This window comes from Glycine max, chromosome 6 (assembly GCF_000004515.6).
Source record: "Glycine max cultivar Williams 82 chromosome 6, Glycine_max_v4.0, whole genome shotgun sequence".
In the NCBI taxonomy this organism is placed as follows: domain Eukaryota; kingdom Viridiplantae; phylum Streptophyta; class Magnoliopsida; order Fabales; family Fabaceae; genus Glycine; species Glycine max.
The window spans coordinates 9802870-9826365 of NC_038242.2; the positions used below are offsets into that span (position 1 = coordinate 9802870).

Here is a 23496-nt window from a genome sequence, read left to right on the forward strand (position 1 = left end):
CAATAGGGAGTAAACATCAAACTATTTGATGGTTAAATGAAGTGAAAATAATATACTTTTTAATATATATTCTTTGTTAGTTATTACTTCCACCATTTTTAATGAAAAGTGGCGTTTTAACATAAAATAAAAAAATTATATTAATTAAGGGATGTTTTAGAATTTCAAGAAAACACTAGTTTTATTTTATTTTATTTTAATTTTTTTCCAAATACATGGATATATAATCAGTGTGATGGTTTTTAGTATTATGTACATAAAAGCTTTAAATTATTAATAAAAATAATTTAGTAAAATTGTTTCATTCATAAATTTATTTATTTACTTTCTTAATTCTTAAGAAAAATCTTAAATTAACTCGGGTGAGTTGGTGTAATTTTTTGTCCAGCTAGGAAGAAACTTAAGAATGGCTAGCTAACAAATAAATTTGTTGTAAATAATCCAAAACTAAAAACTAATAGCCGTTATAACCTGTAAATGTAATGAAATTTTTTGCTCTGAAGGCCCGAAAACTAAATTGCTTTTATGGGCTCTAGACGTATATTTAGTTCTCTCCTGCTGTATAAATGCTGACAATAACAAAAAAAAGCTATTTTTGACCAAAAGTAATTGAACTAATTAATTCTATTGCTTTTATTGAATTTACTATATATTTGCATTGACTGATGTTTGTTGACCAAAAATATACAGAATGAGAGTAAAAAAAAAAAGAGGAATAGGTTCATGACTCTCTGGCTGGTGAGTTGGCAACTCAACAAAAATTGTATTACCAAACAAGCAAAGTTATGAATAGCCAAGCTTATAAAAACAGCACCCCAGCAAAGAGAAGAGAAGAAAACCACCAAAGACTCTGCATTACCAATTTGAAATCAAAACCAAAACCAAAACCATGGAAATTGAAGTTCCTGTTGTGATTGTGGGTGCAGGCCCTGCTGGCCTAGCAACCGCTGCATGCCTTAACAAATATTCCATCCCTAACGTTGTTTTGGAAAGAGATGATTGCCATGCATCTCTTTGGAGGAAAAGGGCTTATGACCGCTTGAAACTTCACTTAGGCAAAGATTTTTGCAACCTCCCTCACATGCCATTTCCGCCTGATTTTCCCACCTTTGTCCCTAGGGTTGACTTTTTACGCTACTTGGACAACTATGTCACCCGTTTTAAAATTTCCATCCGGTACAACCGGAATGTGGAATCTGCTTCTATGGATGAACAAAACAATGGGAAATGGAGGGTTGTTGTCAAGGACACAACAACAAATGCTGATGAGGTTTACGTGGCAAACTATCTGGTGGTTGCAACTGGGGAGAATAGTGAAGGGTATGTGCCCCAGATTGAAGGGCTTGAAGGATTTGAAGGGAAACACATGCATTGCAGCGAGTACCTGAATGGAAGAGACTTGTATGGCAAACATGTCCTTGTTGTTGGCTGTGGCAATTCTGGCATGGAGATCGCTTATGATCTCTCAAATTGGGGTGCAAATACCTCTATTGTTGTTAGAGGCCCTGTAAGTCTTTTTTTCCCCTCTCTACATGCCCTTTACGTGGATTCTTCTTATTACAAGACAAGATTTATAAAAAGTTGTCTAAATTAATCTTTAAAATTGTAAAGGATGATGCTTTTTTAGTCCAACAGGAGACTAAAATTTATTTATTTTTACAAAAAATTAAGATGGGTATTTTTGCTTTGAAATTATTTTAATCATAATTTTGTGAATAAATAAATGAGAATCGCTTCGAACAATATTGTATACCATGTTAGTCTTAAATAAATAAATTAGGTTTTCCTTCAACAGGATTGTTTCTGAAAGATCGAAAAGATCTATGAGAAATAAAAATTAAATAAATAAAAAATAAAATTATATACCATGCATTTGTTTATGTATGTTCAAGACTAAAATATTTAAAAAAAATTCAAATGGATAGCTTTGAAGATGTTTTAATAATTATTTTGAGAAAAAAATGAAAATGATTTCGAACATGATTGTTTTCGAAAGAAAAGATTGGTGAAAAACAAAAAAATAAATAAATGAAAAAAAAATTATACCATGTTATTTGTTTTTGTATGGTTGAGACTAATTTTAAAAATAAATAAATTAAGATGGATATTTTTGCTTTGAAATTATTTTAATGGTAATTGTGTGAATAAACAAATTAATGAAAATTATGTTTGCCATCTATTTCTTTTCCTTTGTTATAAAAAGTTTAGGTGAGTTAAAAAAACTCACCATAATCAGAGTAAGTCTCATGCTTCAAATAAGTCTTACGGAATTTTATAGATCTAAATTTCATGTATCTCTCTTTGTATAGGTTCATTATTTTACCAAAGAAATGGTGTACGTGGGAATGTCCTTGCTGAAATACTTCAAAATAGAGAAGGTGGACAAGCTTATGTTGCTCATGAGCAAACTGAAGTATGGAGACATGTCCAATTACGGCTTGATCAGGCCAAAGGATGGACCCTTCTTTCTGAAGAAAAAGGGTGGAACTACCCCTACCATAGATGTGGGTTGTGTTAGTAGGATTAAGAAAGGCGAAGTGAAGGTATTATATGTCTGAAAACACCGTTTACTTCATATTAGTTCCTTAAATTATTGATTTGGTTTGTCACTTTTTGTATTCAGGTTTTCCCAGCTATTTCAAGCATTAAAGAGGACAAGTTGATTGAGTTTGAGGATGGACAAAATGGTCAATTTGATGTCATCATCTTTGCTACTGGATACAATAGCACTGTGCTGAAGTGGCTTAAGGTTGCATCATAACATATATTTTAAATAGGAACATGATTATTTTTGTCCCAATAAGTTGAATTGTTGATTTTAGAATGTGCCTGAGACATGCCCTAATTAACTATTGTTTGTGTGACTTTGTTGTGTCCATACAGGATTACAGAGGGCTGTTCAATGAGAATGGAATGCCAAAACCAGATTTTCCAAATCACTGGAAGGGAGAGAATGGTATCTACTGCGCTGGATTTTCAAGAAGGGGATTAGATGGCATTGCTTTTGATGCCAAGCGTATTGCTGCTGACATAAAAAAGACCGTGAATATAAAGAACTTACCCAGTGAAGAGGACAACTTTGCTTCCTTCAAACTCTTAGAAAAATAAGTACACACACAAAACTAAAAAAAATGCCGTAGTGTATGGTTATAGTAATTAGTTTTTACGTTTGTGTGTGGTTAAGTAATGAGTTCTTAGAATAAAAGACATGACACCTGAAGTACTTTCCCCTGTCGGTGGATTTTGAGTGTGTGGTTCAGTTATGAACCATGGGATTACATGACCCATATATGTTTTTTTTTTTGTTTTTTTATTTGGTGTTCAGCTATATATGTCTCGTTCTAAATAAAAGAAAGAAATATACCGAATGTATAAGCTGATAAGTTATAATATATTTACAGTTTTTTTTTTTTGTATTTCTGTGCCTGCTTTTTACTGCTACTTGCTAAAATTTCTTCTTATTCTTATAGATAAGACAGTTTAATAAAATTATACCACCAGGCATATATACACAATTATTTACATTGTCAAGTTGCTAATCTTTTTCTTAAATGACTTATGACGACTGGTTTCTACGTGTACATATCTACCTTATATTTGCTCCAGCTGGTGGTAAGCTAAAACAGTTAAATGGAATGACACTAAGTACTAAATTTACAATTTAAGAAAGTAAATGCAGACGCAAGAAAATCTTTACATTTATCCCAATAACATTGTTTTTGTGGGAAAAATATCCTTCACCTCTAAAACCAGTTCAAAATTTCTAAACATTGTTTTTAATAGCCATAACTTTTTTGCCTTTACTTCCTCAATACTCAATAGTGTCATCAGAATTTGAATCCATCCATTTCCTAGCTATTTCAAGACAGCTTCTCAAACTGCATACGCTAAACCCCTCGATCGGCAACAACTTCATCAACATATAATTGCTCTTTAAATACCGAGAGTAAGAACAATATCAAAATCCAACCATTCATAGAAGCAATAGCACCCCACCGTAAATGCATACCTAGAATTAAAATTATGACCTGATGATGTGATTGGCAAAAAAACACAACAATTGTTGTCGTTCATGTATCATATGCTTTAATTTCCTTAATTACGTACACTAAGTTCTATTTTTAAAATTTGAAGAGATGAATTAGTTAAGTACTCTACCATTTCGAATATAAGAAAAATAAAAAAATTATTTTTATGTTTATAAAGAAAATTAGTTAAACATCAAATGAGTATATTATAAAATTAATGTTATTCTTTTTTTATATGATTATGTTAATGAGTATGTATTAAAAAATATTGATAATTAAATTAATAAATAAATATTTTTTAAAATACAGTCAAAGTACGTTAATAATAATAGTTTTTTTAATTTTATATTTGATAAATATTAATTATAAGGATATATATATATATATATATATATATATATATATATATATATATATATATATATATATATATATATATATATATATATATATATATGAAAATGTTAATAAATACTTTTAAATATTATTTATTACCACCGATTGAATGCAGAGATAAATTAATTGTATTAAGTTGTAGACTTAAATACACAACTGTATTAAATATTTAGAGAGAAAGTTTTAAATGACCTATTCATTCAAAATTGACCAGAAAATACTTCAAATAATAGATTGACACTTTTAAAATACTTTTTATGTCCTTATATACAAGATAAAATTACCTAATTCATTAAAAAAAAACTTTAACTTGGTTGATAATAATGAATTTATCTTAAATTTATAATTTTTTTAAAAAATTATTATTGTCATTAATCATTATTTCTCTTTTAATGGTTTATCAATACACACTCTTTCTTCTTTTAATGAAAAGGATTTTTAGTCTAAAAAGAGTTAATACAAAAATATTATATATCGAATCTTATAAAAAAATAAACATTATTTTAAATTTGAATCTTATAAATAAGAATAAAGTATATTATAAACACTACTAAATCAATTGCAAGAGAGTTTTTTTTACAAAATTTCAACTTTGACAAGTGAATTTAACCCAAACATTCTTTCACAAGTCTCCAATTATTTATATCTATCAAAGGTTACAATTATACAAATAAATTCTCACAATTAACTTAATTATACTTACACCACACTGTATAAGCACCGGTCCAATCCACTATTTATACCCCTAATTAGGTATTTAGGGTTGAGTTTTTATAATGACAATTAGACAAGAAGATTCAATTTGAAAAAAGTTCAAGACCCAATTAAAAGAAAAGTTTAAATACCGAGTTAAAAATTTGGTAAAAGGATTAGATCCGTAAAATAATCAAACTTTTTTCTATTGCTACTTGGTCAAATTTCTTTTTGTTTTTTTTAAGAAAAATTAAATTGAGTTCGACGGTTTACTCATTCTTTTTTTTGCTGCAGGTTTACTCCAATTCTTATTCTTACATATAACAGAGTTTAATACGACCACGCATATATACACAAGTATATTTACCTTTTCAAGCCACTAACCTTTTCTTAAATAGTCTATGACGACTGGTTTCTACGTGTACATATCTACCTTATATTAGCTCCAGCCGGTGGTAAGCGAAGAAAGTTAAATGGGATGACACTAATTTGCAATTTAAGAAAGTGGATGCAGCCGCAAGAAAATATTCTACCACATTTATCCCAAAAAAGATTGTTAATTTTGTGGGAAATAACCTTCACCTCTAAATTCATTTCAAAATACTGTAGGAAATAAAGTAAAGAGATAATACTTTTGGATTCGGGGCCTTGAAGAAAGAAATAAAGTAGATCAAATTAAAGAGATGACTAATTTTAGCAAATCTACTCTGCTATCTAGAGTGATATGTTTATTATTCCACGATAATAATATACTTTTTACAACATCGATCCAGTGGTTGTCAATTAGTAGTCTTTATTTGGTCTGCCCTGATAAGTAATCAAGGATACATTTAAAAATTGACGAATCCACCTTACAATTTAGAGCTTTTGAAGCCTCAATCAACCATGAACCACCCATCAACAATGTTTACACCCACCGAACAACTTTTGTGAAAATTAACCTTTTAACCATATACAAGCTCAATTAATCAAAAGACAATTTTAATAGCCCAAATATGACCAGCATTTATCACCAATTATGAGAATGTCATTAGCAAACTAAAGATTTGAGATATTTAATTAAGCTCTACTTAATTTCCCAGAAAATCTTTAAAAAGGCCATTATTTACAATTTTTTCCAGCATGCATGGCATTCAAATCTCTAATATCCATTCCCTTCATTATGCTTCAAAACCCATTTGTTCCGTTACACCTATTAAATACTATCAACTTACTAAATCTAACCGGAGCAAAATAATTATTCTATTACTATTATTATCATTCTATCAATACTAAGAAAAAAGATAAAATAACAACTCATATATTTTCGTTGATGATAATAACCACATAAGAGATACAATATATAGCCTAGTGATTTGTCAATGATAATCATACAAATATCTTCATTTAATTAACAGACGTCCTAATGTTAAATAAAGGCATTTGTATGATTGTTGTTCACTTTTATATTATTAAATGAGAGATACAATATATAACCTAGTGATTTTCAGTAACAACATAAAGCTTGGCTGCATACAGACGTCCATAATTAGCTGGATTTCACTACATTTACATATTTATTCTCTTATACTTTGTATATATGTACTTATACACATATTGTGTGTATATTTCTTATGGCACCCAGAAATCAGTAAACTACAGAATATATAGATATATGCGCAATGCTTTATATTTGGCCATTAGACATGGTAATCCAGCTGAACATCTTTAGTCTTCAAAGGCTCATAGCACTCATACACTTCCGAGTGATATGACAGAGCAGACTTGTCAACAATCTCGCAGTGCTAGGACTTGCAAACAAAATACATCACAGTTTGGATAACAAGCATTAGCAAGAACATATGAGACAGCAGCAAGAAAAACACACTGTTCTGTCCATCGACCCCAAACCGAACCCCTTCCATCCGTTGACGACCACCATCGAGAACAAGAACTGTACAAGAAAGAACAAAAAGTTGAGCTTCATAACAATCATTACCGACAAACCCATCTTCCCCTTTATCAAATCCTTGCTCTTCATCATGGCTTCATTCCCATAAGAGTCTTCTAACACTGTCGTAACACTCGCTAATAGCCACACCACGGTGAGATACACCGACCCTACTAAATATAATATCGCTAAGACCGATAAAATTGCACCACCACCATTTCTTACACCAATTGTAAGGGCTCAAATGCCTAGAACCAGCACTTCGATGACGTTGTAAGCGAAGAAAGCTACAACGGTGCATAAAAATGTTACCATGAGCCTCTTCCATAGCTTAGGGACAACGCTTAGGACCTTCTTGAAGGTTACTTCTTTGCCGGTGTAGAAGGAAGCGACGGTGTAAACGATTGCGGAGGTGGAGAGGAGGGAGAAGATGAGAAGGGAAACGAAGTAAAGGAGTTTGAAGAGAAAGAAAGTGGCCCAATCGGAAGAGAAGGTGTCAAGGAGCTTTTGGTGTTGGGGTGTGCCGGGTAGGGTTTCGGTTAAGTCCTTTGCGTCGTGTGTGATTTTTCCGAAGAGGAGATCGGATACTTGGATGTGGATGAGGAAGATGAAGGAGAGAGGAAGGTTTAGGGTGAATGTGATCTGTGTGAGATCTTCCTCCCCGAAAATATGAGCTTTTAGGATTCTTTGTAGATGCCTAAGAACCCAAGAAACTGCATCTTTTCTTGTTCTATTGTGTCCATGTTTTTTATGTTTATGGTTAATTTGGAGAGGTGGAATGGGTAAGGATTTAGGGACGAGTGTCTATGAAGTTCCAAGGTGGTGTTTGTTTTATAGTGGCAGAAGATATCAATATTCAATATGCCAAACAACTATATATATGAACTGTGATTTACTCATTTACCAATTGATCATTAAGTTGGACCAAGTCCAAGACTTGTATTTGGCAAGAGGTTAGGTTATTTTTTAAATAAAATTTTGGGTTAAATGAAATGAATAGGTGTTGGAAAAAAATATGTTCCACTTTCAATGGATTCATTTAGATTGACTTAGATTGACTTGGAATTAATCTAAATTATTGTGCCTTTTAAGTTTAAAAGTTTAAATGGGAAGAAACTTCATTGGATTGGACTTCTAGCCATGTTTAATAAATTACATGTTGCATTGGTTCAAATTCAATGGATATTTTTCTTTGAGCAATGTGCCATATCCCCTACGAAAAGATTTTGCACCAAAGCACAAGGATACAAAATCAACAAATAAAGAAACACAACCATTAAAAGGGGAGAGTGCAATGAAAATCTAAACCATTCTCCAATCATAATAGCAGAAAACATTTAACTTTAGTACAGAGTTGGATTTCATACCATTAATCAATTTCCTTTTTCTTTTGCTATAGCAGCTAATATTTTTAATTTAAGGAGAAATATTTTTTTCTTTTATTTTTAATTTGATTTGGCAAATAATTCCTTTGCACGACATTTATATGATTGAGAGAAACATTAACTTTATCAACAACAAAAACAACTATTGACATAAATGATAACTTGTATCTCTTAATTAAATGATTTAACATTCAAATCTTATTAATCCTTAAATATGAAATAAATCGTGTTGAAAGAAACATCTATTATATATACACTGAAGATCTCCAATAAAAATTTATCATTACTTTCAGCAGGGACAACTTTCTACCAATATTATAGTTAAAAAAAGAAGTGAAATATTAACTTTAATTAATTAATCCGTTAATTAATTAAGTATATACACACAATTATAGAGACAAATTCTTTCAATGCCTATTTTTAATTCACAATATTTGGCCTGAAAACGTTACCTAAGGAAAATTAAGCTATCACTTTCTCCTTTTTTTTCTTCAACCAAGTTATCACTTAAACCAACACACGTTAGTGTTTCGGAAAATAAATATTCAATATTAATTTTTTTTAATCTTTGTTGATACCTGTTATCAAACAAAAAAACTTTTACAAACAGCTAATATATAAATTATTGAAATTTCAAATTTTTTTCAATTATACTTGTTTATTCTGACCACAACATTATTAAATGAGAATTTCTTTGTTGATAAGAAAGTTGTATTTTTTTAATTCATGAAAAAGCGTTACAATTTTTTTAGCTTTTACAAATTCTTACATAATTATTATACTTTTTAAAACGTATTTCATTTATATATATATAATAGTTTAACAAAAATATGAATTCAATGACTGCATATAAAAAAAAGGTAGACTTAGAAATCAGGATTAGGCAACATGTACACAGTTGAATCTATTATAATAACGAGACTGAATTCCATCCACTACGCTATATATATTGCTTTAGTTTTAATTTTTTCAATCTAATGTTAGTTTCTTTTTTATAACAAAGTAAAATAGTAATAATATCAAATTTTATAATAAGTTCCTTTTCATTTCTAAGCGTTGATAGAATAATTAGTTTCCGCAAAGCAAGGACTTTGGTTTATTCATGAAAAAATTAGGACAGCGAACCAAAGACGACGCAAAGTGCCAAACTAAGGCGAAGGTTAGGAGTAAGTACAAGAATAGTTCTGCTGATTCCAACACCAAACTAAGGTCCCGTTGTTTACGAACTCATTCTTCAAAGTCTCAATAAAGGACAATACTTCCCTCTCAGACAATTAATTATCATTTTAAAAATGACTATATATGAAAATATAAATAAAGTATGTTTTCGATCCTTTATTTTCTTTTTCTTTTACCAATTAGATTTCACATCGTTCCGAATTAATTTGTTCCTTTTCTTGACATTCTCCCTCTTTATTTCCTTATTATTGAATTATAGCTAATTAGAGGATATAGTCATAGAATATATTTTTATTTATTTATTTTAATATACTTGCGTTGGCAGGAAATGATGCAAGCTTCAGATTAGAATTTTATACCAAATATTCGAAGCTCTTATCTCTAACACATGCAACGACTTTTACCTTGTCTAGCATAAAGAATTATTTTCTTCCACTTCTCTGCACGCCACGCTCACGTGGATATATATATATATATATACTTGATTACTACATATCGTTGCAACTTGCTGTCTCTAATTAATATCTAAACATATCTCGACGTACGGATTGTTTTCTCACTTTATGATAACAATTTCTTTGCTTAAAAAAATAACAATTTCTATAAAAATTTCTTTTTATCACTTGCTGTGTATATATAGGCAGGCCTTCATACCTAATTTGTACTTCTATGATCAAAATATATTTATATATAAAGCTTTTTTAAGTTATGCTGCTTACTTTCTTAAAATTTATTCCAATCACTTACAATATTATAAACTGAGCAACTAACCACCCATCATTCAGCTCTCTCACTACTACAAATAAGGTATTCTACATCGGTTATTGAAGCCATTTTACATCGGTTTTCAACCGTCGTTGTAGCGGACGACGTAAAAAGAGAAAACCTTTTCTACGACGGTCGTAAGTGACCGTCTTAGAATGTTAAACATTCTACATCGGTCGTCTCAGAACCGATGTAGAATGCATTTTTTTTTTATTTTTTTAGTTCTCCAACAATGATTTTGAAAGTTCACCTTCCACAGGCTTGGCCTCACCATCAGCAATACTGTAGGCACAAGGCCCAAGCATCCACATGCACCTAAAACACCAAGTTAGTAAAATTAAACGGCATTTATAATTTCTACCTTACAGACCACAAAGCAAACTGCATCAAGTTCAATAATTAGTATTATCTCCAATATTCTAGAAGGAATGGCTTGATCAATACCTAGTTGTTCAACAGGAAAGTAACCTTTTTTCCTCATATTTCCAATGTCATGCTTGGGTCTGTGCTTACTAATGGTAGGCAAGTCCTTTGCATTCTCAAGAAATTTGAAACCTCCAAGGCTACAGCTTGTACTCACTTACAGTTTAGATAGATGCACAAGGTTACAATTAACATCATCAAGGATAAATTACTAACATCTTTTTTTTGTCTGTAAATTAATAACATTGTTAAAGAGATCACCTACAAGTACAAAGTGAGACAAAAAGTGCCAACATATATTAAACAAAATGCATAAGGCAAAAAAAGTGTTCACTTATTATTAGCATTTCACAAATTCCATTTGTTCTAAGCCAGGTTAATAACTTCTAGTTCCTGTTTAAGGTAGGTCATAAGTCACTAATTTAATAAACATGAATTACATGCATCATAAAGTCATATTTTAACCTGTTATGTGCATCAAACCTAGTCAAAAGTTACTTTCTAACTTGTTGTATTAAAAGAATTCATATAAATTATAGAGATGTCCAAAGTAGATGATTCCAAAACACTTTTAAAGCTAAGAATTAAATTTTTAAGCGGTAAAAATAACTTTAATAAATTCAATATAGGTAGTTCAGATAGCGACTTTGACTACAAATATGTTATAAGGCAGATTTCAACATCAATACACAACATATTCCTTTCTCACATCAAGGATAATTATGAATTCACCTAGGACACATGAAGGATAGGTCACAATGCATAAACATCACACCTCTTATTAGTATTTCCTATTAGATTCACAATAATCACGCAACACACAAATTTAAGTGATCAAATTCATCACATACATATTTGACATAAAAAATATATCTAACTTCAATTCTATTATAATCTACATAGCAAAAAATATAATTTTCGTTGTGTATTTTGAGTGTTGACACAATAAAAATTAGTTTTCATAACATTAGTGAATGAGGATTGAGGAGGAATGAAATTCTTTGATGGGCCAAGGTTGCTCTGGCCCATTTTGATATCTTAAACTCACGCCCGATTAGTATACTGCTCCTATAAACTAATTCCTAAAAAATAAATACACCTACAATTAGTTTTATTTAATTAATTATATAAAATTAATTATAAAAATATAATTACTTTTATAGAAATTATTATTTCAAGTAATTTATTTTTATTCATTCATAACCGGTTATATAATTGGTTTTAAATAAGAGACCTCTATGATAGCAAGGTATAAGGAAAGAAAGGAAAGTATGAAGGCATACCAAATCCACCAGTGCTCACAAAGCCTAGGCCATACATCTGTTCATGTGTTCATATTGTTAAAAATGTCAATTTAGGCATAAGTGCTTCTTTGCTGCCCCTCTAATACGTGCTAGCTCAACTGCACAATACTATGACCAATACCTTGGTCAATTATTAGTGCCTTCTATCATGATCAATGCATGTTAGCTATGATAAACTAGGCATTGGTTCGTTAACCAGCTTGTCACTCCCATACATGCAAATAACAGTTTCAACTAATTATATCATATAGAGAGTAAAAAAAAAAATATTGTTTAAGCTCCTTTGAATTTATATTTATTAATTATTTTTCCATGACTTGATAGGAACACAGTAATTCCTTAAATCTGAACGGGACAAGGAAAACCTCCAAATAAGAGACTATATATATTTTCAATATAAAAAGACTTATTTTCAATTTCTTATAATAAAAAATACAACGAAGAGACTATATATAATATAAATTTTGTATTAAATATAAAATTGTCTTCAATATTTAGACAAAGACTTTAGTTTTACCTGGATGATCTGTAATGTTGCATCAAATTTCTGGCTGATAATGGCAATAGAGCATGGCGTAAAATGACTACCTGGATGCAAATTTCTACAAGAATTTAGATTAAGATCATTGAGTTGTGGGCAGTTTAAATACAAGGCTTGCATGTTAATTCAAAAAAGGAAATTCCAAATATTAGAAGCATGAGAAAAAAACATGCTCAACAAACTTGTTTAGTCAAATAAAACTTACATCCAAGCAATATTAGAATTTCATAAAATAAAATAAAAACAAAAACCCAACAACCAGAAATCCTTGAGAATTCTACCTCAGATTCTTCCAAATGTTCATCTGCCAAAGATTTGAAGCAACTTAACTCTTGTCCAACTAACTTTCGCAGGAAAGTCAGATTCCATTGGTCTGGCAGCTGGAAAGCCTGTAGTGAGAGACTTGTCTAATAAAGCTTTGACAATGTCAAGTGTTTCCTTTTAAATCAACTTGATGCAACTTTTTATTATATATTAATATGGAGTACATGTAAGAGCCACTAGGTTGGGCACATGCTGATCCTACATGGACTTCTCAACAAATCTAGGCTCTAGCTTGCAAAAACTCAGGACATGGAGGTACTTGATAATTTCATCTGTTAATGTTTAAACTCAAACAACAGGTTCTTATCTTGGATTGAAACAGAAGCTTCAGAAGCTAGACACTGTCAACAGGTTTATTAAAAAGATCATTATAATGAAAACTCAAAAAATTCTATGCAGTACCACTTTTATTTGCCTTTTTCCTCTCTTTCCATGGTCTTCTAGATGTCCACTCCTTGAACACATCCACTCTTCCTTCCAACCCAGACTCACCTGCTCAGTACTTGATTGAAAGAAAACATTTCAAAAGCAGGAAATATCAATAAATAAATGATATTAAATTTGCAGCATAACATTTCAGACTAGACCATTTCTACAACAACATAAACTCCAATTACATGATTTGTAGTCAGAACAAAATCCACTAGGAATAACTGAAAATGCTAATAAATTAAGTTCAAAGCTGTTCTTTCAACTAAAAAAAACAACATCCTGCAAAAAATAAAAGAAAATGAAAAATCATCATTGAAACATAGTCATTTTATACGTTTTATTCCTGAAGTAAAGCAATCTAAATCTCACTCATTTGTTTTTCAACAATAAGAAGATAGAGAATACAAGCATGAGTGGGTAAAAAAAGAAATATGTACCAGGAGTAGCACACAGGTCGAGAACATGATCCCCAGGTATTTAAAGCCATAACTACAGCTCCAAAAGCTGCATCAATTCCATATATCTGACATATGAAAAATCCATCAATACCTGAGTTTTAAATAAAATTTGTAGCAACCAAACTACTTGGTTAATCTATGAAAAGCCAAACTAATATTCCATGACCAGTTACCTTCCCTTCTCGGTATGCCCTAGAACCAGCAATTTGAACGTGAGGTGGAAGAAAGTAAAATCCCAGTAACCACTCTAATTTTTCGAGTTTGCATTTCACCTCTGCTTAAACCTCTTCAATACATGATTCGAAACCGGGTTTCAACCTTTGAAGGCTCAATAAGAAGAAAAATAAGTTTCAAATTAAAAGGCATGAAGTGAAGCAAGGAGATTGAGAAAATGGTGAAAAATTGGAATTACCGAATGTATCGTGGGGTGGAATCAATAGCAGTGTAAATGGAAGGGTCGAGCCCGTTGGTCTCCAGGAACTGAAGGAAAGCGTCCGGTAGTGGCGCCTTTGTCGCGTGTTCTTCTTCCATGGAAAGCTCAAGTCAGGTTCGGTGGTAAGAAGGTGGAGAAAATGTAATGGGAAGAGGAGAGAAGAGGAATAGACGCGTGAGGAGAGAAGAGGAGCAGCTAGTGAGTGGAGAGAGGAATAGACGCCGTGGAAAGAAGAGGAACAGACACGTGGGGTTAAAAATTAAAATGGCCCGGATTCAAAGACGGTTTTGGGAAACCGCCTTTGAAATATTCACAATATTTATGCAATTGCCATCGTTATACGTACTAAGACGTTTTTCTATGACCGTAGTAAATATAATGTCGTAAAAAAGGGTTTTTCCAGTAGTGTCTGATCGTTAAAAAAAAAAATTGGGCTTTCTGACGTTTTGAATGTTTGTCTTTCTGGCCTTGTTATTCATCCACCAAGGTTTTTTAGCTTAAATATATTATGTTTATGTGAATATGTCAATTTTTTTTATAATTATTATCATTTTTTGTTTTTATATGTTTTTTCAATTTATTTTGGTCTCTTTTGTGATATGTTAATTGTTAGCAACATGTTTTACATCTCTATAAATATAGTATTTTTTTTTATTACAACTTGTTTTATTTTTATGTTTCTGCTGTAAAATATAACAATTTTGTTTCCTTATTCCCCAATTTTGTTTTAAATGTTATTACATTCCTGCAAAATGTAGCGATTTCTCTTTTTAATATAATCGTTACAGTGATATAGGAATCGAATCAAATCAAGTGTTCATGAATATTATATTCACATGGAATTAAAAAAATGGCTACCTGGATGGAACTCATCAAAAGACAAGTCAAAGCCTGTTTTCTGTACCCTATGGAGTGCAAATATATCGTTTTTATATTTACAACTAAATAAAACTCCAATTTAAAATGGAGAACTTTTAAATACAGATTGAATTTGTATTAGTTAATAGGTTTAATTATATTTTTAATCTCTAAAATTTGAGGTATATTCATTTTTTATCCTCCAAATTAAAACAATAATTTCAACCCTTAAATTAAAAAAAAATATTTTTAATCTCTAAAATTAGACAATTTTAACGGAAATTGTGAAAAGTAGTAATCTGACACCTCCAACATTTGACATATGTTTATTTTTTAGTGTCACGTTACCATTTTTGTTAACCTCGTCCTTCAATACCTATTTTTCTTTTAAAAATTTAAGAAACTAAAATATAATTTTTTTTTAACTTAAGGAGCTAAAACTGAATAAATTTTTATTTTAATGAATAAAAATATAATTAAGTCTAATTAATATTAATATATTAATACAAAAATGTGTTGCTGGTTGCTACAACTTGCCAATCTGTGTAGTTTGAAAGTCCAAAATTGAAACCAGGTCAGGTGGTACCTATTACTACTTAGGAAAGAGACCAAGTCAGACTTTTCAGAAATATATATGCTAAACTAAACCAGCCTGCTTAATACCGCAAATGATAAAAAAATATCACAAGTAATTAACAAACTGGGGCGTGAATAAAAACTACAAGAATTTATTAACACGTAGCGCAAAAGCAAATTAAGGCACATGCTGCAGATAACTAATCCTGTGTATTCAGCACTCTGACATATATATCTGATTGATTTAATTTCAAACATTGGAACATATTTCTTATGACACCTAGAAACTATAGCAGATAGATATGCACATAATTTTGCTATATCTATCAAACATGGCACTCTTCCATCTGAACATCTTTAGCCTTCAAAGGCTCATACTCACCATGATACACTTCAAGGTGATCCGACAAAGCAGATTTGTCAATATTCTGATGGTGGTAGGACTTGCAAACGAAATAGAGCACGGTTTGTATAACAAGTTGGAAAAGGTACAACTGAGAGAACAGCACCAAACACACCACCCCATAAATCGTTCTATCCACAGACCCCAACTTCCACCCTTGTACCACCGTTTTCTTGAACAGAAACTGTATCAACCCAAAAGAAATCACGAGCTTCAAGAATATGAGTACGGTCAACCCTATTCTCCCTTTTATCAACTCGTTGGTCTTCATCATTGCTCTTACCCCGCACGTGTCTTCCTCCAACACGGTCACCACACTCGCCAGTTGCCAAACCACCGTTAAGTACACAAACCCCGCGAAATACAACATCCCCAACACAACCAAAACCACAACCCCACCATTCCTTAGTCCTATTGCAAGTGCCCATATAACGAAAACAACGAGTGTCATAACGTTGTACGCGAAAAACGCCACAAAGGTGCATAAAAAAGTTACCATGAGTCTTTTCCATACTTTGGGAACAACGTTCATGACTTTGGAGAAGGTGACTTCTCGTGAAGTGTAGATTGAGGCCACGGTGTAGACCGCTGCTGAGGTGGATAAGAGGGAGAAGACGAGGAGGAAGGTGAAGTAGAGGAGCTTGAAGAGAATGAAAATGGCCCATTCGGAAGAGAGCATGTTGGTGAGGTTGTGGTATTGGGGCGTGTCTTGTGGGGTTTCCATCATTTGTTGGGTGTTGTGGAGGATTTTTCCGAAGAGGATGTTGGAGACTTCGATGTGGATGAGAAAGATGAAGGAGAGAGGGAGGATTAGGGTTAAGGTGATCTTGTTGAAGACCTTGCTCCATGCGAATATGATCTTGTAGGATTCTCTGTAGACGCCGTAGAGCCCCATGAACTGCATCTCTTCTTGTTCTGTGTCCATGAATACGATGATATGATGCTCTCTTTTTCTTCAATCAATGGAGTTTTTGGTTTATGGTTTTGTGTGGTGGGGAAGCTGATATGGTTTGAGAATATATGATGAGATTGGTTTGCAAAGAGAATCAGCCAAAGGCTGGAATTAGACTCGGTTGATCTTTTCTGCCCCCTAAATAATTTATCCTAAACTAGCTACCCCCACGTTAGAGTTGAATGTGATATTCAAAACTAAAGTCAACTGTTATAATTTCTTGTTTTCTTTTATTCGATATAATGATTAATGATTACCATATTCAATAAAAAAAAACCCATTTTTTCTTTCTACAAAGCAACACGTATCTTACTCCACTACCGTCAATTATTTTGGAATTAAATAAAATTGTTATAGAAAACAATTTTTTATTTATTTAAGACACTATCCTACATACCTAAATTCCAACATGAGATTATTAATTAAATAAACAATTACAGAAAGTTGATTCATATAGTTAGTGGTGAAAAAAAATCTTATCTATAAAATTCAAAATAGAATAAATAAAAATCTGAACAGAAAACAATGAAAATTTTTATTGGATAGTATATTCTAACTTTTGAAAAGTTATATATTCAACCTATTTTAAATTGAAGTTATACCCATGATATGTTTTTATTTATAAATATATTATGTTACTCATATTTATATTTTATTTTTTATATATTTATAAAACTATCACATAACATATATTTGTTTATGAAGTTATGTAAATTTATTTTTAACAACCTATATTTGAAGAGACCATAGAAGAGTTATAATATTCTTAACATCAAATATGTTAGGTAATCAATATTTTCACAAATAAAATTGCTTACACTCAAAAGGATGTGAGAACATAACTAGAAAAAATAATAACAAATACAAACTTAACGTGGTTTGACACCTCTTGTTTACATTCACGAAACCGACTCTCAAAAAGTGTTTCACTATCTTGAAATTGATTACAAAACTTACCTCAAATAGTGTATTAGTCTACAAACTCGAATATTCCACTAAATGGTTACAAGAAATGATAACACTCTCATACCAAAACATTTTCATTTCAACAAAGACTTTGTTTCATAATTTCTTTTCCCACATACTTTCTCTTCATATGTTGTGTTTTTCTATTAATTCTTTTTTTTATTTATAGTAATATTGTCATCAACTATAATAAATAAGCTCTCTTGAAAGTTGAAAAAAAAATAACTTCTAATGTATCCATTCAATTTCTAATGCATCCATTCAATTAAGGTTCATCGATTTAAATGTAATCTTTCACTTTACATTTAAGTCATTTAAACCTTTAGAGATAAAAATTTAATATCTAATGCACATGTACCTTAAAATTTTATATAGGAGGGATATAAATAAATCGGGGTACACAAAGACGTATGCAAATAAATTGGGCTATACAAAACCATAGACATATAACATGAATCGTAAATAATAAGCAACACGTTACATAATTAACTTTTCCGTCAAAATTTCATAACGATCTATAGGTACTGCACCCATACAAACTCACTCTATACAACCCTCTCTCTCTCTCGATTACGAGCAGGCTCTTCTCACCCTCTAGTGATCACACCATAACCACTTTCGGATGCAAGTATAAGGGTGTGAGGACAATTACCTCCACAGGAATTATTTATTTATTTATATGTATAGTAAAAAATAAATTTTGCTCCAATAAAAAAACAAGTATTATGATTCCCATAAGATATTTTTAAAAAAATAAAAGAAATAGAAAAAACTAAAGAGAATAAATTAATACTAATTTTAGTATTTTATCTTTTTAATTATTTTACAATATTGATAATGAAAAATCATACAACAGTTCAAAGATGACAATACGTACAAAATAATTGTAGTTTATAAAAATTAAAGTATTTTAAATTTCTTTTGTCATGACATGTATTTTGTAAATTTCTTGAAAGTCTATGCATAATTTGATGCCTATTTTGAAAATAACTAAAGAATTAATAAGCTCTCAAAATATTTTAATTACTGGTATACTCGATAAATTTTGTATTTTTTAATATGATAATTAGTTTTTCTTAACCTATAACCTTAAGCCGCCGGGTAACAGTTTTTTAATCTCGTTTGCTCTTACAATTGAATTAATAGACGTCTTAATTAAACCGTGTGCACCTTTGCAGGGAACTAGTATTTGTGGAATTATTTTTGGAGGCTGTTCAATGAAGACGCGTCTTTGAGAAGCAAACATGACAGATGCATTTGCCAAGCATGGTGAGATTAGATGGAGTTTTTTTTTTTTGTTGTTGTTGAAGAAGAAGTGGTTATATGGTGTTAATTAAGATGTATGTTTTATGTTTAATTAAGCGGCTAGCTAGCTGTTTTCTTAATATATATATTTTTGTCGAATATCTGGCTTTTATAGTGTAGTTCACTTCTTAAAACGAAAATCGTTGATTCCACTTTCCAGAAGAAAAAAAAAATAGCTGGATTTTGTCCTCAAAGGGCGATGAAGACCAAGTTAATTATTATATATTTGCATGATCGTTAACGTCTAAGCCAAGCCGAGGCGAAGACTACGAATAAGAATAATTTTCAATAAATTATATCGCTTTGGTTTTGTCCTTCAAATCACCATCAACGACGAAACGTTCTGCCCTTCTTGCAAAGCTTCTTTTTCTTTGACAATTACTAGTGACAACCTTTCAAGTCCTTGACAAAGAATTGAGAGCAATTGCTTGCTTTTTACGCTTCATTAATACCGTTCTTTGTTTGCATAAAAGCTCACACACATATAATAATAAAGTATAAATTATATTGTAATTACAAACTACTTTCATTTTTCAGGAATAAAAAACTTCTCATAAAACTTATATTAAAAACTACTTTTATAATAATTATTTAAAATTATATTTATGGTGATTTTTAATTGATTAAGGGGGTATAAATTGTATATTGATCATTATAGAAATTAAACTTATTTTCTTAAACTTAAAAAATATATTTTATGACGCATTTTATAAATCTCGTTTTTATAGTTTTCTGAAAAAAAAATATCAAATTGACAAACTTTTGTTATTCTAAAATTAGTTATTATTTACTTTACTGAATGTGCATCTTTTTTTTCTTTGGAAAATGCAAAAAAACCGATTCAAGATTATGACATATTACTATATTAGTCCCTGGCTCTAGTATTACACAAATAAATATGTTTTCATTTCGAGCTAGTAGTACATTCTTATCCTTAAGGATTTTTTTTCGACATTTTTTTATTAATTAAAATTGATCGAAAATAAAAAATTACTAATGAAAATCATTAAATAAGGAGTGAAATTAAAAAAATTTAATAAATTTTAGTCAATAATAAAAATCTAGTAGAAAAAATATGTTAGATAAAGTCTTTTCAACATTTTTCATTCTATATAGAAATAATAAGAAATTAATTGGTTCCATTAATTGATTGACAAAGATGATATTATATATAACTAAGATTGTACAACTTGTTATACCTGGAAAACAAAAAAAATTGATTGGTTAATTGCAATAGTAGAAAATAAATTTTAACATGTCACATCAACGTATATGTCGTATTCTAATGTTATTTATCATGTTAATATGTTAGTGTTATATTATCAATGGCATCAATATATTAATTAAACTAAGGTCGTCACTAAATGTCATGTAAGCATATTTCATTGAGAAATTGATGATAGCTAGTGTAATAGATGGATTAAAATTCTAAATAAAAAGTGCTATGAAAGTCAATTGATTGATTGATAATATAAAAGTTTGCACTAACAATATATGAAACTATAAATAAAATGTGGTAATGAATGAATTAATGGTGTAAATATTTTATTATTATTATTCAATCATGAAATATTATGTGTGATTAAATTATTGGTTTTTTTATTATAATTTATTTTAATTAAAAATCATGTTTAAATTGATTTTCAACTAATTAATAATCTATCAAAACTAAAATAAGACTTTAATTTTGATACATATATTATTAGTATAAAAAAGTTATTTTATATTATTAGCTAATTAAAATTTACTTTAAGTCTAACTTTTTGGTCATTATCATTTAGAAAAGGGAGAAACTTTCTATGTTCATTCATAACTTAGGTTGTCACTTCCTCCACCCAAAAATTTCTTCCTTCACCTTTTTTTGGCTTTTGGATTGAACGATTCCAAATGTAAAATTACATTCTGGATTTTATATCCTTTTGCTTCCAGAATGGCCAATCCAAAAGATAAAAGAAAACATTCCAGAAAGATGCGGGAAGCAATATTGAGGTGCAGGAAGTAATAGCCCTAATTTATTTGGGCCTGTGTGAACCCAAAAGTATGAGCCTGTCTAGGGAATTGCTATGTGCACCATTCGTTTTGCTGCTACATCCAGCACAATTTATGTAATTCTCATATTGTCATTCTGTAATTGGTTTACGAATTCATAATCCGTAAACCAATTATGGATCAACAATCCGTATGTAATCCGTTAACCAATTACATATTAGTCCAATCCATATGTGGCCTATACGTTTTTTTTAAAAAAAATTCAAAAATATGTTTTAATTAATAGTTCAAGTAGAAACTGAACTGGTGACTTATAAGTTATTAGCACAATGCTCTAATCAACTGAACTAATAGGCCAATTATATTATAAAATAATTAATGTCGCTATATATAACACTAAATTCCTATTTTATATTTAATGTACATGTAAGTTTATATAATAAATTTTGTGACAATTAATTTTGATCGAATAATTAATTTTTTTACATATATGAATTGTAAATGAAATCTATGATTTTTATTTAAATTATATATATATATATATATATACATTATTAAATCAAAATTAATTGTAATAAGATCAAAAAATACATTAGTAGATTTATGTTAATAATGTATTATTTTACATATATAAATTTTTATTAAACCTATGATTTTTATTTACAATTTATATTAAAATAATTAATTATTATATCAAAATTAATTGTCACAAAATTTATTATGTAAATTTACATGTGTATTAAATATACATTAAAAATTTTAATATTATATATAGTGACATTAATTATTTTATAACATAATTCGTCTATTAACTTAATTGATTAGAGCATTGTGCTAATAACTCAAAAGTCATAGGTTTGATTTCTACTTGAACTATTAATTTTAAATTAATTTGTAAAACATATTTTTGAAAAAAATTATAAAAAAAAACGTATGGACCACATACGGATTGGGCTGATCCGTAATTGGCTTATAAATTTGCATATGTTGAACTGGGTGTATAAGCAAATTGAATAGTGCGCATAGCAATTCCTGCCTCGCCTCTGTGGTATCTTTTCACTTCCGGCCTTGACCCGCCAAAATAGCTTATCATACAGACACTGGTTAGGGTCCAGGTAGTCATAATTTTTGAACCCCAAAAACAAATTTGCCTTTGTAAAAAAAATACAAAACATTGCCAATTGTTTATTGTCTATACGATGTATGTTAAACAATCATCTCGTGCACTTGCATCAGTTGCATGCATTAAATTTTGTGTTTAGCTGAATGTTTATAAATTAATTTTAGACTCATTTAATTTTATAAAATCAATTTTACAAAAAAAAAAAAGGTTTGACGTCAAGTGTTTTATGTTTAAAAAATTTAAATGAAAACAATTTTATCAAATATTAGTGTGGAATTTTTAATTCAACACAAGTCCTTTCTAGTAAAATCGCGTTTAAGTGCATTTTTCTATATGTAAAACAACTTTTTTTTTTTCTCTAAACATATGCAAACACCAAATTAACTTTAAATCAATGTTCTAGAACATTGAACCACCAGGAAAGGCACTGGTTCAAGGACCAATTATTCAATCGGGATTAAACTGATTTTAATAAAATATGTATATTTTAATATAATATTTTGATAATATTAAACAAAAGAAAATAACATAATATGCATAAATTGATAATAATAAAAAATAAAATTCACTTAAAAGTATCATAATGTCGTTTTGAAAGTTTTTTTTAATTTTTTTTTTAACGAAACCGATTAGCCCACCAAATTTTAAGCCCATTCAAGAATAGATCGATTTTTAAGAAGTATTGAATCCAACATGGGACTAGTTCTCAGTCGAACCAGCGGGTCCAACTCAGGTTTCAAAATCATACCGTAAATCAATATTAACTTTGATAAAATAAGATTATTTCTTAATTATCAATTGTAAATATATGGCTTAACGACAAATACTCGCACTAATATGAATCATCGAAAAAATGGCAAGTTTGAAGTTGAGAAAACTATTATGCACACACACTGTATTATATAATTTATGCACAAGATAAATTTTATTTGTTTATGTATTTATAAAATAATTTTAATTTAATGTGCTAAACTAATGAAAATTAAAAAATATTTGATATTCTAAACGAGTCTTTAATTACAATTTTGTCATG

At 29.9% G+C, this 23496-nt stretch overlaps 2 protein-coding genes, 1 long non-coding RNA gene and 1 pseudogene across 4 annotated transcripts; 1 reads left to right on the top strand and 3 right to left on the bottom strand.

Moving 5' to 3' along the window:
• The first annotated feature begins 848 nt into the window (after positions 1-848).
• LOC100801203 (probable indole-3-pyruvate monooxygenase YUCCA11) lies at positions 849-3606 on the top strand. The gene is made up of 4 exons (XM_003527915.5): positions 849-1507; positions 2310-2543; positions 2624-2749; positions 2884-3606. The coding sequence occupies exons 1-4, from the start codon at positions 890-892 to the stop codon at positions 3106-3108; spliced, it is 1203 nt and encodes a 400-aa protein (XP_003527963.1). The 5' UTR covers positions 849-889; the 3' UTR covers positions 3109-3606.
• Positions 3607-6445: 2839 nt separating this feature from the next.
• On the bottom strand, positions 6446-7875 carry LOC100801748 (uncharacterized; annotated as a pseudogene).
• A 4937-nt stretch (positions 7876-12812) lies between these two features.
• On the bottom strand, positions 12813-15092 carry LOC121175048 (uncharacterized). Of its 2 annotated transcripts, XR_005891989.1 has the most exons (4): positions 14271-15092; positions 13838-14176; positions 13371-13470; positions 12813-13033 (listed from the first exon to the last, which is right to left on the bottom strand). It is a non-coding gene; the product is annotated as an uncharacterized lncRNA (long non-coding RNA). The 2 variants fall into 2 exon arrangements; XR_005891988.1 differs by having other exon boundaries at positions 13371-14176.
• Positions 15093-15857: 765 nt separating this feature from the next.
• LOC100798371 (uncharacterized) lies at positions 15858-17228 on the bottom strand. The gene has a single exon (NM_001317598.2). It carries the CDS (start codon positions 17051-17053, stop codon positions 16052-16054), a length of 1002 nt encoding a protein of 333 aa, NP_001304527.2. The 5' UTR covers positions 17054-17228; the 3' UTR covers positions 15858-16051.
• Positions 17229-23496: the final 6268 nt, after the last annotated feature.

What these genes read in the sequence shown, in the direction of transcription:
- LOC100801203 (XM_003527915.5), top strand. Translation starts at nt 890, where the DNA reads ATGGAAATTGAAGTTCCTGTTGTGATTGTGGGTGCAGGCCCTGCTGGC. An exon ending in TTAAGAAAGGCGAAGTGAAG is followed by an intron (nt 2,544 to 2,623) that starts GTATTATATGTC and finishes TTTTGTATTCAG; the next exon opens with GTTTTCCCAGCTATTTCAAG. An exon ending in CTGTGCTGAAGTGGCTTAAG is followed by an intron (nt 2,750 to 2,883) that starts GTTGCATCATAA and finishes GTGTCCATACAG; the next exon opens with GATTACAGAGGGCTGTTCAA.
- LOC100798371 (NM_001317598.2), bottom strand. Translation starts at nt 17,053, where the DNA reads ATGGACACAGAACAAGAAGAGATGCAGTTCATGGGGCTCTACGGCGTC.